The sequence below is a fragment of the Trachurus japonicus genome, chromosome 8 (assembly GCF_045865225.1).
Source record: "Trachurus japonicus isolate A0001 chromosome 8, Traja_1.0".
Taxonomy (NCBI): Eukaryota; Metazoa; Chordata; class Actinopteri; order Carangiformes; family Carangidae; genus Trachurus; species Trachurus japonicus.
In genome coordinates, this window is record NC_140914.1 from 13,763,989 (window position 1) to 13,778,640 (window position 14,652).

Below are 14,652 nucleotides of genomic sequence, written 5' to 3' on the forward strand. Positions count from 1 at the left end.
AAGGCGAGCGCCGGCCGGTGCCTGTAAAGTGAAAGTTGGGAGCCGCAGATATTTTTTTTCCGGGGCTGCTCATGCTCACGGACCTCCCCAGGCGGCGGCAGCACAAGCGGGTACCAAACAGAGCCACGGGACGCCGAGGGGGGAGCCACGCCTCACCTGCTCGTGTCAGCTGAGGCCTTGGTGTGACTCAACACACCAACCTATTGATTTGTGTGTGTGATGAGCTCGCTGTAGACATTTCTCTCATCTCTCTTTCGTCTCTACCCTTTTTTTTTTCTCCCCTCCCTCCCCCCCGACAGTGTCTCTTGGTTTCTCTCTGTCTCTGAGACGTTCCACTCTGTCAAACCCTCCCTTTCCCCTGTTGTTTGTTCTCTTTTTCTTTGATGAGCTAGCATCGGCCAGGCAAGCCGGCAGCTCCCCATTGATTGGACGGTCGATGGGTTGAGTGTTTTTGCTGGCTTTTATAGCGAGCATCCTGACTCTGTAAATTGAGCAAAGCCAAAAGCACCGCTTTCCTTAGATCAAGGGACCGCTCTAATGTCAACACATTGCACTCGGAGAGAGAGAGAGAGAGCGAAAGAGAGAAGGTTTCAATGAACCCTCTAAAGACAAACGGCCACAGATAGAGACATCGTCACCACCACCTTTCCACCGACCATCCCCCCCCATCTCTCTCTTTCTTTCTCTCTGCCTTTCCCACTCTTTGTCTCCTTCCACAGCTGAAGAGGACCACAAGCACAAAGATGTTCTTCGGTTTCTCTCTCCAACAGGTTCCCGAGGGCGGCACTTTCGCCGCAAGGGGGGAAAGCGGGGAGGGATGTGGCAGCAAAGAGGGGTGGAGGTGGGGGTCGAGAGTGTGTGGTTGGGGGTGGATTGTGTTGTTGGGGGATTATTGATAAAGCTGAAATGAAATGGAAATGGATTTAAACCCAGGTCAGGCCATTTTCCCCTCCTCATTTTCCATTTGAGCCATCCTTTCTCTGAGTAGCCAACCATAACACAGACAGATAACTTGCTTTAAAAAAAAAAAAAGAGAGAGAGAGAGAAAGGACAGCGTTTTATTTAATCTCAATTTTCTCTTTTTTCCTGCACCTGTTTTTCTTTCATTCTCTTTACTTTCCCTTTCCCTCTCTCTCTCTCTCTCTCTCTCTCTTTCTCTCTCTCTCTATCTCACTTTCTCTTCCTTACTGTCTTTCTCTTTTATCTTTCTATCTCCTTCTTTCTCCTTTTTCCGATGCTTGAATAGAAGTGGATCAAAAAGGTAAAGACCACAATGAACATAACAACCACAGCTCGCCCCTTCCTCTTCCCTACTCCTACTCCTCCTCCTCCTCCTCCCTTGTCTCTCCCTTCCTCCCCCCATACCCCCTCCTAACCCAGCACCTTGTGTAGTGGTCATGTTTGATGTTGATATCCCTCCCTTTTCTTTCTCGATCTCTAATCGCCTCCTCTGCCCTTCTCTTTCTATCTCTCTTTGACTTATAACCAAAACTCTAAAATCCTTCTAGATTTCCTCCTTGGTTCTGATGACACCAGCCTGACCTGCACTCACTCACGCACGCACACACACACACACACACACACACACACACACACACACACAAACATCCACACACATGCACACAAATGCACAAAAAAAGCATCATGGGAGGTCAGTCCAGTATCTATGAGAGATAAACGAGATAATTAACTTCATTCTTTTCGTGGACCAAGTCGCACATCTCAGCCTAAACTTACAGACAGCATACCTTTTCTATCATCTCCATGGATGGCAAACCTCTCCTCTTTGTTCCATCTGTTCCAAAAAGCCACCTCCCTCTTCACACCGTTGCCTCACACACTTGATAATCCACATTTCTCATTTACATTTCTTCAGTATTGTTCCGCTCATTTTGCCCTTGCGATTTATTTGTCCCCTCGGATCTAAGAAAGATTCTCCTCTTCCTTCTCTTTACATCGTTCAGCTTCACCCGTTTCTCCATGCTGCATCTCTTCCCTTCCTTTTTTTTTTTTTTTCAGGACCAATTCGAAGTATTTCATTCCTGTAATCTCAAAGCAAAAAAAAAGAAAAAAGAAAAAAAAAAGCTAAGATACACAGTAACTGGCCAAAGATCATTTTTACAGTATCCCATTTTCAGGTGCTTCAGTGTTCTTCTCTCATTCTGTCTCTCTCCCCTTTTCAATTAAACACTCTTCCATTTAACTCCTCTTCTCTCGCTGCCCCCTTACTTATCTCTGCTTATTTGTCTCTGTTGTGTTTCTCATCTTTCCTCTCTCTTGTTCTCTCTCTTTCACCTTTCTCTGATTGGTTTATCTCTCAGATCACATCTGGCCATCACAACCAGCCGCAGGCTCTTTTGAGCATCTCTGACACTCCTCTTTCTCCTCTCCTCTTCTGACTCTCCTCTTTCTCTCTTCTACAGTTTGTCACTGCCACCTCTCTGTTTTCTTTGTTGCACATGCACTGTGTGTACTGCCCTCCCTCCCCCTCTCCCCCTTCTACCCGTCCACATCACTCAGTCCCTACTGGTTCCTTATGTGTTCAGCTCTGAAGGGGGAGGAGAGGGGAGGGGATGGAGAGGAGGGAGGTGTATCCTCTGCAGGGAGTGCCTGCTGCAAGCGCTCCTCAACAGCCCCAATCAACATGGCCAGGAACCTCAATCACTAGCGTCTTTAAGAGCAGAGATGGACCTGACCCATATCCGAGGTCAGGCTGAGAGCATATAGTGGCCATCAGAGCCAGCTTCCCAATGAGCCTTAACTCCCCCCTCTCCGGTCCCCGCCCTCCTCAACTCTCCCTGAACCCCCTCCCCTACTCACATCTGTCTCAGCCTCAGCCATTTCCCTGTCTGGCCCCATGGCTGGATCCATATGTTGGAGGAATTAACTCTTATAGAGGTTGCCATTAACTGGTTTATGGACCTCTTTGTCTGGTGTCGTGTCCATGGCTTTTCATTAACATGGATCATTGTCTCACATTTTTCTCCCACCACAAGAGGCCATTTTACCCTGCTTGTGGTGGAATAGGACGCTACAAAACCCTCCTCCTCCTACTCCTCCTTCTCCTCCTCCTCCTCCTGCTTGCACCTCACCCAACTGGTTCTTTTTATTTACTCCTCCTCCTCCCACTAACACTAAAACAAATCCCCCTCTCCTCTGTCTGCACTCCTGCCCTTACCCACCATTCTTCATCCCCTCACTGCCGTTAAACACACTTCCTTTCTCTGTTTATGGCTGGATTTTACATTTCAGACTTGTGTTTTGCCCACGTCTGTCAATTTTAATCCTCACTGATTGATCAGCTGATTGACAGATTGGGATTTGGGATGACGTGCATCGCGCGGTGATGATGTCACACGCAGGAGATCCTGTTCAATGACTGTTCAACACTCTGTCGGCTTACCTACTGTCAGGCTATTTTAAGACTATGTCGACATCAGCCACCTCTCCTTCCTCCTCCAATCACTGTGTCTGTCCCTTTTCTCACCCTTTTCGCTGGCAGTCTAGGGGAGTATGCTACCCACATCATTACAGTATTTCCTTTACCACGGGCTGACACGACCAAACAAGTGTCGGCCATAATTCTCTCACCTCCAGTTTGTTTGCTTCTAAAGGAGAAGGGGCAAGAGAAGGAAGCAGAGTTAGACAACTGTGCACAGTCCTGGTATTTCCATGGAGACCGTCGTGCAAGGACAAAAACCCGCTGCTCGCACAAACAGTTCTCTCTACCTGTGATTTGGAAGAGTGAGAGGGAACGAGCGAGAAAACCACTGCATCTTGTGACAGGAAAACACAAAGAACGGCCGCGAGTGGAGGAAGAGAGAGGCAGAGCGGCCGGTCGCTATAGAGACGATGAGTCAGGCAACATCACCTCATTAGGAATGACCCACCACACACAGGCACAGCAGTCATGTGACCGAGGCAGTGCAGACACCCTATTCAGTGGCTCAGGGAGATAGGGGGAAAATATGTGGGGGATTGACTGTACATGCAGAAGTCATTGCATTTAGGAACCGAAGAACAGAGAGGTGAGCGAGTGGAGCAGGTGGTCATGAATATAAAACATGGCGGCCGGTTTCAAGGAGCATTATGGAGAGACAGCACCTCAGGGAGGCCTGATCCAGAACAGGAGGCAGGAGGAAGCAGGCTAAGCTAATGCTACAGCCACGCACGCTCGCTGTCCCCACCACTCAAGCCTCAAGTCAGCAAGCACATAGGGTCTGCCCCTCCGTCCGCCACAGCATCTGCAGCCTGTAGCCTCTGCCACCATGTCCCGACCAACTTTCCTGTCACTCAGTGTCAGCTTCACTCCAAGGCAGATAAGACTCTGCTTTCAATGGACGGTATCTCTTGCTGTTGCCAGCTTTTTTGGTCTCAGTGAAGGGTATTCTCTGGGGTGAATGTTTGGGTTGATAAAGGTGCCAGTTTGACACCTGCCTCTTCCACTGTCTGGACAGTGTGTCTGCGTGTGCATTGTCTGAGAGTCTGTGTGTGTCCTAAGGGTGTATGTCTGTGTGTATATGTCCGTGCACGGCTGTTTGTACTGTTTTGTGTTTTTACTCCCATGACTTGAACCCCTTGTAGTCTAAAAGGAAGCGGAAACACAATGGGAGCCCCTCCCTCCTCCTCCTCCTCCTCCTCCTCTATTTCTCTCTTCTTCTCTCTGTCACTATATGTCACTTCTCAGCAGATTAACTCACTCCTAATTCTCATTTCACAGGAAATAACCTATTTACTCTGTCTTACTCCACTCCTCTCTCTCTTCTTGTTTGCACACACAGAACACGCTCACGTCCTTCTTCACGCTTTCTTCTCTCTGTCTGCTTCTCTGTCTCTCTGAACTACACACATGCACGCCCACATACAAACACACACACACGCATAAAACACACACATGAAACACACACAGCATACCATCAGGAGACTTGCTACACACTCATGCACACACACTAACCCTTAAAGCCCATTAGCTGTCCAGCATGGATGTGGGGGTACCATGCCATGCTCCATTCTGCCCCCTGCTGCCTGCTTGCTGCACCTGCCAGTAACAGGTGTGGGATTCAATTAAAGCAGCATGCTCTCAGCAGTCAGTCCTGTGAGCAGGCCATGACTGTGGAATGGGCAAAGCCTTGAGCCAGCAGAGCCCTCAGATCCCTGTAGCTAAGAAAAAAAGAAAAAAAAAAGACAAACGCCACTAGGACACCACTTTAGAAACAGCTGCCAGCCATTGGCAGGGGGTGTTTAGATCATCAAAGTCGTACATAAACCATCACCATGATGCTGTCACATCAAACATGAAAACAGCGCAGATCGTAGAAGACAACCAAAATGAAAAGTCTAAATTTAGCCTAAAGCTGTCAGCACTCACTTTTAATTGCATTACCAGTCGATCACAAATTGCCGCGAGACACGTATGGGAGATATTTACTGTCATTTTTTAGGAAAGTTCTGGTGCTTTCATCATTTTATACTGCAGCCTCATATTGACAAGTAACAACTGACCTGTGCCTGGGAAAGGGATTATGAAGATAAATAGCCAATTATTACAGCAGTACTTCCCGGTATGTGTGGTAGTAATTGGCATGCTAGAGTATGATAGCTACAGCCTGGGTTTTAATCCCTGATAAGGTAAGTTTCATTAGCCATCTGGCTAGTTTGTAGGGTAAAGAAGTGTCTCCGCTGTCTAGTTACTTCACTAGGATGATCATGACTGTAAGATTTCCATCCGCACCCAAATAGGAATTAATCTATTAATCTAAGTATCTCACATAATCCCATGGCTCTTACTCCAGCTAACCTGCTCTTGCCAGACTAGGATAATACCTAATCTCAAGAAATACGCCTAATGCTTAATGCTGAATGCCTAATACCTCTTTCATACTGTGGCTATAATAGCCTCTTGTACTACAGATTCTACTGCTAGGGTTTGGCTGCTCTGGCTTCCCGCTGCTACAATCACCCTTCACAGTCAGAGGGAGAGAGGGGGAGGCAGAGCGAAGGAGAGGCAGCGAGAGCTGGTAAACAGGAAGGCAGGCGGGAAGGCTGGGGAGCGCAGGTCAGAGTTAATGAAGCCCCCTAGGCAGGGTTTGCAGGGTGTGAAGCGTGGCCACCGTTTCTGTTTGGCTTGTGAGTGTGCGAATGTGTGCACGCCTGTATGTGTGTGTGTCCTCATGGCCTGTGTGTACAGCCTGGAGGCCGCTGATGAGACCCTTTGACACCGGGCCCACCCAGCGACCATTTCATTAGAATAAACCGAGGCTTGCTGAAAGGCAGCCGGCAGGGTTCATGTGGGAAAGGAGGGAACAGAGGAACATGGAGGAGGAAGGCAGAGGATGACAGACTGTTAGTCTATGCCGCGCTGCAGTGTTATTGTGATGATGAGGCCAATAGAGTACGGACTGCAACCAATTTAGGCCAGGGCTGCAAGGTTAGGCACAATAATGAACAGAATCAGATAGTGTTTTGGGGGCGGGGGGACACTCTGCCGGGCACAATGCATTGAGAGTATAAATTGTATTGCAGGCAAGAACTATTTTGGTGCTGTGATAGATTGTAGTGCATTCACTGTCTCCTACCTTTTATATTCCATCCAGCCACAATTTAAGTACATCAGCCCCAAAATCTCTGAATCCAATCCTAAACCTTTATTATTGTTTTATGAAGAGATTTAATCTGGACATGATCATCAGGAATATCACGAAGGTCCCAAGCTAATATAATGTTATTAATACAGAATACATTTTATCATAAAGCACAAAAATGTTTACCTTTATGCTAATGCATAATATTAATTCGCTTGATTGGTCACACCAGCACAAGGTGATAATGACAGCACCAGCCAAAGTGAATGACTCATAGTACTGTATTATGCAGTGAATTCAGCTGCAGTGTTACACCTCAGTGACATGTCCTTATGTTTTCTCCCTCTGATCCTCTGTATGAGAAATTCCAACCAGTCTCTTCAGACATACCACCAACGCACAAGAAAGCCTTTGTGTCACGCTGTCTATAGAGCTGCGGTACTGTGCCGTACATCATCCTAGTAAAAATCAGTCTGGATCGCTGTTACTCTCTTTTATTTATTTCTTCTTGTTCATTTTTGTGTATAAGATTGATGTTTGTTATTGGATAAATGACCAAGAGGCAAGCTGTTCCAAGAAGGCATTGCATATTCATTCGCCTTCTATTGTACTGTAATATTGTAATAAGTTTCACTGTATCGTGGCAACAGATGAGTTGGATGCTCGCGTGCATATTAATACTTACTTTTCCAGTAGGTCATCAATGCTGTAGAGAACAGCCTTGCATGTTTGTGTTTCTTTGTCCTTTATTTTACCTTGAGGCAGAGTGTTCCTAGCTTTGTTTATGGGTCACCTACATGCGGAGCCGCTGCTTTTCATTCTGCATGCTGTTTATTTCTCTATTTACAGTAGCATTGTACTTTTCGAGGCAGTGTCCTACTTCTATTGGTCGTCTTTTTTTATTCCGGCTCCAAAGCTTTCTGTTCCCGATAATACCTCTCTCTTAGCGACCTTTATTTGAATTATTTTGGAGCACAACTTCCGCTTATTTGCAATGCACTCATGCTGCGTCTGGACTGATAAAGATGTCATTTGATTGTGTTGTGACGGAGGACTGACAAGATGTTAGTCAAGGATTTCATTGTTCGGCTGTCTGCAAGTGCCAGATTTAACCGTTGCTCTGAACATTATTTTGCATATTTCAGTCACCCACGTTCATATTTGCAAAGCAAACACCTCAGGCGTCCCTGCTTTCGAGCGAGCATTTTGGTTCGACAATGGAGCATGACAAGCCTCCTCCCCGTGAAGAGTCTGTATTCAGAGTGTTTGTTTATGCCTGAGCTTGATTAGATTCCTGTTTGGCTGCCAGTCTCAATCCCTGTTGGACCCCCTCAGAAAGAACAGGCTAATTCCTAAGTGGCCTGGCGCTACAGATCACCAGTCACTATCAACAACAGCATGACAGAAGGCTGTAAGAGAAAGCTGGATTTTCCAAAAGCCTGAGGTAACTCCCCGATCTCTCTATTATGATTCTCCTCCCGCACCAGACTCCATGCAATATTCAAGACAGTTTGAGCCTAGACTGATCCATCACTCTAACAGTCACAGTGTGACAGCGTATGCATGCATGTTGTTGGTGTGTGCAATGCATGTCGTGCGCTGTCTGCGGCGTGTGTATTGGGGATGGTATGCGTGTGTCTTGTCCTCCTGTGCATCCATGTGTGCTGTATGTCATCTGTGTCCAAATGCCCCAGCAGCGTCCAATTAGTTCAGAGATGCGTTCAATCATGAGGTGACCAGCAGGTGTCTGGTTCTGTCGCAACCCCGAGCCAGAGAGCCACATAAATAAGCTGGCAGAGGAGACATGGGGACTCCTCAGCTGTTTTTTTTTGTTTTTTTTTTCTGTAGTGCCTCCAACTCCCTCTCTCTCTCTCTCTCTTGCTCTCTGTTGCTGGTACCACTGTGATGTCAGAGTAGCGAGGATGCCAGCAGCCTCTCTCATAGATCACCTGGCACGCCCAGTGGTCCCAGGGCACTGTCTCTGTCAGGCAGGGACACGCTGCGTCAACCAGCCAATTTACACTAGTCCCCAGCGGATGACCTCCACCTGCCTAAAGTAGACATCCTCTGTGTGTGTGTGTCTGTATACATGTATGTGTGTATGCTTGGTTACTTTATGGATTGTGTGTGAGAGTTCCCTTTTGTATTTTTGAGTGTGTATCTATGTCTGCTTGGAACAGGGACTGTTTGTCTGTGTCTGTGTCTGTGTCTGTTTCTGTGTCTGTTTCTGTGCGTGTGGCATTGAGTGTGGGTGTATGAAGCCCAGTTGCAGTTGCAGTTGCAGTTGTGGCGGACGAGAAGGCCTGGCCAACCTCACATCATTACCCCAGGATGCTTTTTTTTTTCTTTGAGGCATTACTCTTGACTGAGAGCCAAATTCAAGTCCTAATAGAACAAGCTCCACAATTACTGTTTTACCACCCAGTCGCAGAGCAGGGAAGCAGAGGCCTTTGAAATAAAAAAATGTACAATCAAATAAAAAATAGGCCAAGATAAATTAGATTAGAGACTACATCTAAGCCGCGGCAGCAGCCAGAAATCTCCCATTTATCATATCCAGACGCTTTCCAACCACAATGCTGATGTTCTACAAATGAGCTTTTATATGTTCCTTCATTTTAAATCTGATAATGTACCTCACCTCACTCCCCCCCTCTCCCCCATCGTCCTATTCTCCTTCTACTCTTTGTTTCCTTTTCAATTCTCAACTTACTTTTATCTACTCACATCTTCCTTCTGTCCCCTCCATGTCTCTCTCCTGTTCTGTATTCCATGGTCTTTGGCCTTTTCCCATTTCCTCTCTCCCTCCCCTGCCATCTCCATGATATCTTTCATTTTTACAATGCTTTGTTGTCATTTTCTATGTCTCCCTTTTTTCTCCCCCCCCCTCCTCTCTGCTCCAACAACCCCCTTCCTCTGCTCCAGTCTTTGTGTGTCCGGGGACGCTGTTGCGGGTGCAGGCGGCCAGCTCCCTGCAAGAGGCGGAGCACCAGGCGGGAGCGTGGTGCAAGGACCCGCTGCAGTCTGGGGACCGTCTGTACGTCATGCCCTGGACCCCCTATCGCACCGACATGCTGTATGAATATGCCTCCTGGGAGGACTTCAAACAGAACAGACCCACCACCACCTACAAGTGAGGGCGCCTCCCACTGTCCCGGATGATCAAATAGCATCTGCTGCTGTATTGATTTATTGGCGTTTGATGTGGATGTGGATGGTGATAGCAGAGCGCATCCACTGTGGTGTCAGCTTGCTCACCGTGAAGCCGTCTTGGAGGATTCTGTCGTGCGGGGTAGTAGATAAATTGACTCGTTCTCTTGCATTCCTTCACCACTCGTGATTCTCTGTCAACAGGTTGCCCAACAGAGTCGACGGCACCGGGTTCGTGGTGTACGACGGCGCCGTATTCTACAACAAAGAACGTACACGAAACATAGTCAAGTATGACCTACGGACGCGCATCAAGAGCGGCGAGGCCATCATCACCAACGCCAACTACCACGACACCTCTCCCTACCGCTGGGGAGGGAAGTCGGACATCGACCTGGCTGTGGACGAGAACGGCCTCTGGGTCATCTACGCCACCGAGTCCAACAACGGGCGACTGGTGGTCAGCCAGGTGGGACGGCAGAGCTGCACAGAAGGGGATGAGATGTGGGATTATAAATGGAGGAGTGGATTATGTCAAAATCTCATTTTAGTAGTCCGGCAAAAAGGTCATGTGTCAAACGTGAATGACTTACCGTCCAGGTTACACAAGTGCACTGACAAATGAGATGCAGAGATATCGTTGACCAGCCCCATCTGCAAAAGATCATCTTTAATCTGAACCTAAATTCAGTCTAGAAAATATTTGATTGGTTTTGGGGGATGGAAGAACCACAACCGGGTTCCTTCTGGCTTCAAACATTGTTAGGCTGCTGCACGCACTCTACAGTACACATGAATCTCACTCCAAAGTCACATTGCTTTTGTGCACTTGAAAACCTCAACGCACTTCTTTCTTTCTTTCTTTCATACTTTAATACCAGTTGGTTATTTGTTTCTTAACAAACACAACTGAAATCAGAGTTTCAATTAATGTGTTGTTCCAGGAGATGGGTCCCATTTATTATCACCATCTTTGACCTTACCAGGAAATTGTTTTTCAAACTGCATAAGTTAGACTATCCATCTGAAATATCAGACCCTGCATGAGCTATGAAAGTGAAGAATAATGGCGAACCAAAGTGATAAACAAGAAAATGATCACTTTCATCATTAAGGAATTGAGTTTTATTATTTTTCTCCGCTTACCCAGAATGCAACAAACATTTCTAGGTTCCTGTTATGCCTCAGCGTATAGGTCGAAAGTACATTGAAGAGAAGCAGCTTCATGCAAAGGCGAAAAAATAAAGTCCGTCCTTCAAAGGCTGATGGTTTAATTACGTTTTAGATATTTTGACTAGTGCTTGTAAATCCTTACATTTTTATAGCGGTGCAATCTGTGCTGCTGTGGGGTCATGTAAACAGAAGGAGGATGAAAAATGTCATTTCATTTTTGATAATGAAATTAGAAACTTAACTGATGCTCATTTCAGCCATGTATGGTTTTATTAATCGTGGCGTATCTTTTTTCAAAAGTCCAGTGGATTATCCCCCAACCATTTACCAGAGACTTGAACTAATAGAGCTTAAACTCTCTGTTCAACATGCTGTACCTTCAATCTGCACACAGAGAGATAAAACGGGATATCAAGACATCAAACGTTAATAGTCTTGCTCTTATATTCTTGAGGAAATGTAACTTTTTTATGACCTCTATAACTAAAATTCCCCCCAAAACCAAAAACTCTCTTCAAGCTCCCCAGTCTGATCATTTATACATTAAGCCTTAGCTGAGCGGCTGAGTTCAGCATCTCTTCCTTGCCCACAGGTAAACCCTTACACCCTGCGCTTTGAAGGCACGTGGGAGACCAGCTTCGACAAGAGGTTGGCGTCCAACGCCTTCATGGCTTGCGGCGTGCTGTACGCGGTGCGGTCGGTCTACCAGGATGACGACAGCGAAGCGGGCGGCGACCTGGTGATGTACGCCTACAACACTAACCGTGCACGGGAGGAGCCCGTCAACATCCCTTTCCCCAACCCCTATCAGTACATCTCCTCTGTGGACTACAACCCTCGAGACAACCAGCTGTACGTCTGGAACAACTATAACGTGTTGCGTTACCCGCTGGAGTTTGGACCACCGGACCCTACTACAGGTGAGGAGTGGTTTGGGAGATGTTGACTCAGATGTTAGCTGAGATTTAGCCGGTCTGATCCATGGGGTTCGGCATCAGAGAAGCTGGGAGTAAGGTTTTATTTCATATACTAAGGTTGATTTATTTCAAAATCTGAAATATACAGTTGACCTTGAGTTGAGAATTACCGTTGAACATGATGGTTTATATTTGTAGACTCAGGCAAGAGTTGATAGAACTGTAAATTGAGAATCAACACATCTGCTGTTGACTCAGACTCCACAGCAAATATTATGAACAGAAATACTGGGAGCGGTGTGGAGACTGCACAGTCTTTCCTCCTAGAAAAGTGGAACAAAAAGATACAACTAAAAGGGTTCTATGTCCAAAAATTGTGTTTCTTTGTTCTTATGTCTTGTTTCTAATGTGTTGTGAATGTTTATGAAGGAGAATCTGGAATGAAGTTTTCTCAAATTTCCGGTACGCGCAGTACATGCACATGCAAAGTGATGTTTCTTGCGTGACCAGGGAACAGTTTCAGGGAATGCATTTGTGACTGTGTCTTATCTGACATTTGGATGCTTCAGATAGCAGATCATTGTATTTCCATCCATGGTTACAGTAAGGCGCAGCTCCTCAGGTATGACTGCTGTAGTACTTCATATCAACTTCTCTCTGTCATGGATAATGAAAAAGTCATTCTGAAATGATAAGAGGGAGGATAAAAATGAGAACACCACACTGCATTTTGGCAGTCCATCAATATGAGAGGGAGGTTTGGATGTACTGTATATCTGAGCCGCATAAAGGCCTGTGTAAAGCTCGGATTATGCCCAGGGAGAGAGAGAGAGAGAGAGAGAGACGAGGCAGACACAGACGGGCGGGAGCAACTCGCAGAGTTGTGCGCTGACTCTGCGTTTGATCAGTTAGGATTTTGTAGTTGTGATGTGTTGCTTTTATCTTCGCATTAGGTTTGGTTGTTAGTGATGGTGACTTCTCTGATACATTTGATCAATTATTTACTTCTCCCCGACTTGTGATGATGCTTTCTCTCCGTCTCCTCCCCTGCTTCTCCTCCTCTCTCTGGAGAGCAGGCTTTGAGAGGCTCCAAAAAGTATTTGACACCCCAATTATTGTCGGGCTAACTTTTGAACTCAACTTCTGAAAGACATCTTATATTCACATGCATATGTCCTTCACTCTCTTGATCCCTTCTTTTCTTCTTTTCCCTGTTGCTGTTGGGTTTTTTCAGCTCTCTAACAAATCCCTTACATCCTCTTATACATCTCAAACTGTCTCTCACTCATGCCTCTGACTCTGACTTTCTTGTCTCTTCCCTTCACATGTTGTTACCTCAGGGCCTTTGACCACCACCCAAGTGACCACCACTCTTCCAGCCAGGCCGTTCACTTCGAGTGCCAGCCCGTCCACAGCGCGTCCTCTGGCCCCGACCTCACGCCCGATCGGCTCCATCAACAAGCACCCAGACCTGCGACCAATCACAGCCACCGTGCCCGTCACCCGCCGCCCGCCGAGCCCCCCTCAAGGCCCGGAGCTCCACGTCTGCGAGGCGAAGCTGGTGCGTGGCGTCCAGTGGCCCACCACGCAGAGAGGAGAGACCGTGGACCGCCCGTGTCCCAAAGGATCACTTGGTGAGGACAGCTCAGCTGCGTGTGTGTGTTATTTTTAGACGTGTGTGCATTTTTTCCACTCCATGAAACAAACAATCATGTGCCGTATATCTCTTCTGTGCATGTGCCCAAGTGATCAGCATGTTTGTGCTCTCACACTTGTTTTTTTCCGCTGTTGTCTTCTCCCGTCCCTGCGTTGGTCCCACCAGCAGGCACGGTCCCTGTGGACTGGCAGATGAAAGCCTGTCCTCCATAAATGAAAGGCTCATCTCCCAAAGAACCGGAGCTGATTGAAAGTGGCAAATAATGCAATGAAAGGCTAGACAACACAGGCTTCAACCCCTTCATGCTTGTTTCTATACCTCTATACATGCAGCCATCAAAAAGCCCTCTTTAGTCACAGGAAAAAAAAAAGGCATTTCCCTCCATCTTCCTCTCCAAGGCCTTTCAATGTTTCTGTATGTTCGGCAGTAACGTTAAATTAGCAGCTGGCTTAATTGCCACATCTTGGCAGAGCTCTCAAACCCAATCTGTGGTCGATGGAGGAGAATATAGAGAAAAGAATGGGAGGGGAGCAAAAAATCAGAGGGAGAGAGAGGAAAAAGTGGGTATGAAATGCAACGCCACATCTGCTCTGATCCTTCTACAACTGTGAAGTGTTGAAGCATTGTTTTTGTCATCTCCGCTCTTCCGTTCTGCTTCTATCGCTCTCACTTTCTCTCTCTTACTCTCTCTCTCCCTTTCGCTCTGCGGTCTCACTTCTCGTCTTTTCTCTGCCTTGTCTTTGTGACTTGACGTTGGTTATTTGTGTTAGCAAGAGCAGATAGACCCCCCTCTCTGGTTTTATCCCCGCATGGTGTCCTCTGTCTGAACCGAGCTGGAAATGATGGTTGGTGGAAGACGCTTCCCTTCAGGTGGTTTTTATTTGACAGTGAGGGATCGAGCCTGATGTCTCTGGTGTGTGTGTGCGGCTGTGTGTGCAGAGTAAATGTTACATGTGCATATGCTCCTTTTAAATTGTTTCCTTTTACAGCATCAAAGCCTGTTCTGCCCCCTGCAATCTTCCTCTTCCATTTCTCTTCCCTCACTTTCTCACTGCCCTACACTCCATTATTTAACCTTTTCCACTTCTGACCCATTTCCTCTCAGACTTTTTTTTTCTCTACCTCCTCCTTCCCTCTCCTCTCCAAACACTTTGAGTATTGCATTTTTAAAATT

General features: G+C 46.8%; 1 protein-coding gene across 2 annotated transcripts in view; it reads left to right on the forward strand.

The window, feature by feature from the left end:
• adgrl1a (adhesion G protein-coupled receptor L1a) overlaps positions 1 to 14,652 on the forward strand; it is an 89,972-nt gene that overhangs the window by 59,163 nt on the left and 16,157 nt on the right. The window contains exons 5-9 of one of the 2 annotated variants that reach the window (XM_085784003.1): positions 1,247 to 1,261; positions 9,507 to 9,714; positions 9,936 to 10,200; positions 11,497 to 11,824; positions 13,162 to 13,455. In XM_085784003.1, the coding sequence (XP_085640129.1) occupies positions 1,247 to 1,261; positions 9,507 to 9,714; positions 9,936 to 10,200; positions 11,497 to 11,824; positions 13,162 to 13,455 (1,110 nt within the window). The remainder of the gene's footprint in view (positions 1 to 1,246; positions 1,262 to 9,506; positions 9,715 to 9,935; positions 10,201 to 11,496; positions 11,825 to 13,161; positions 13,456 to 14,652) is intronic. The other variant, XM_085784004.1, reaches the window with a different exon arrangement.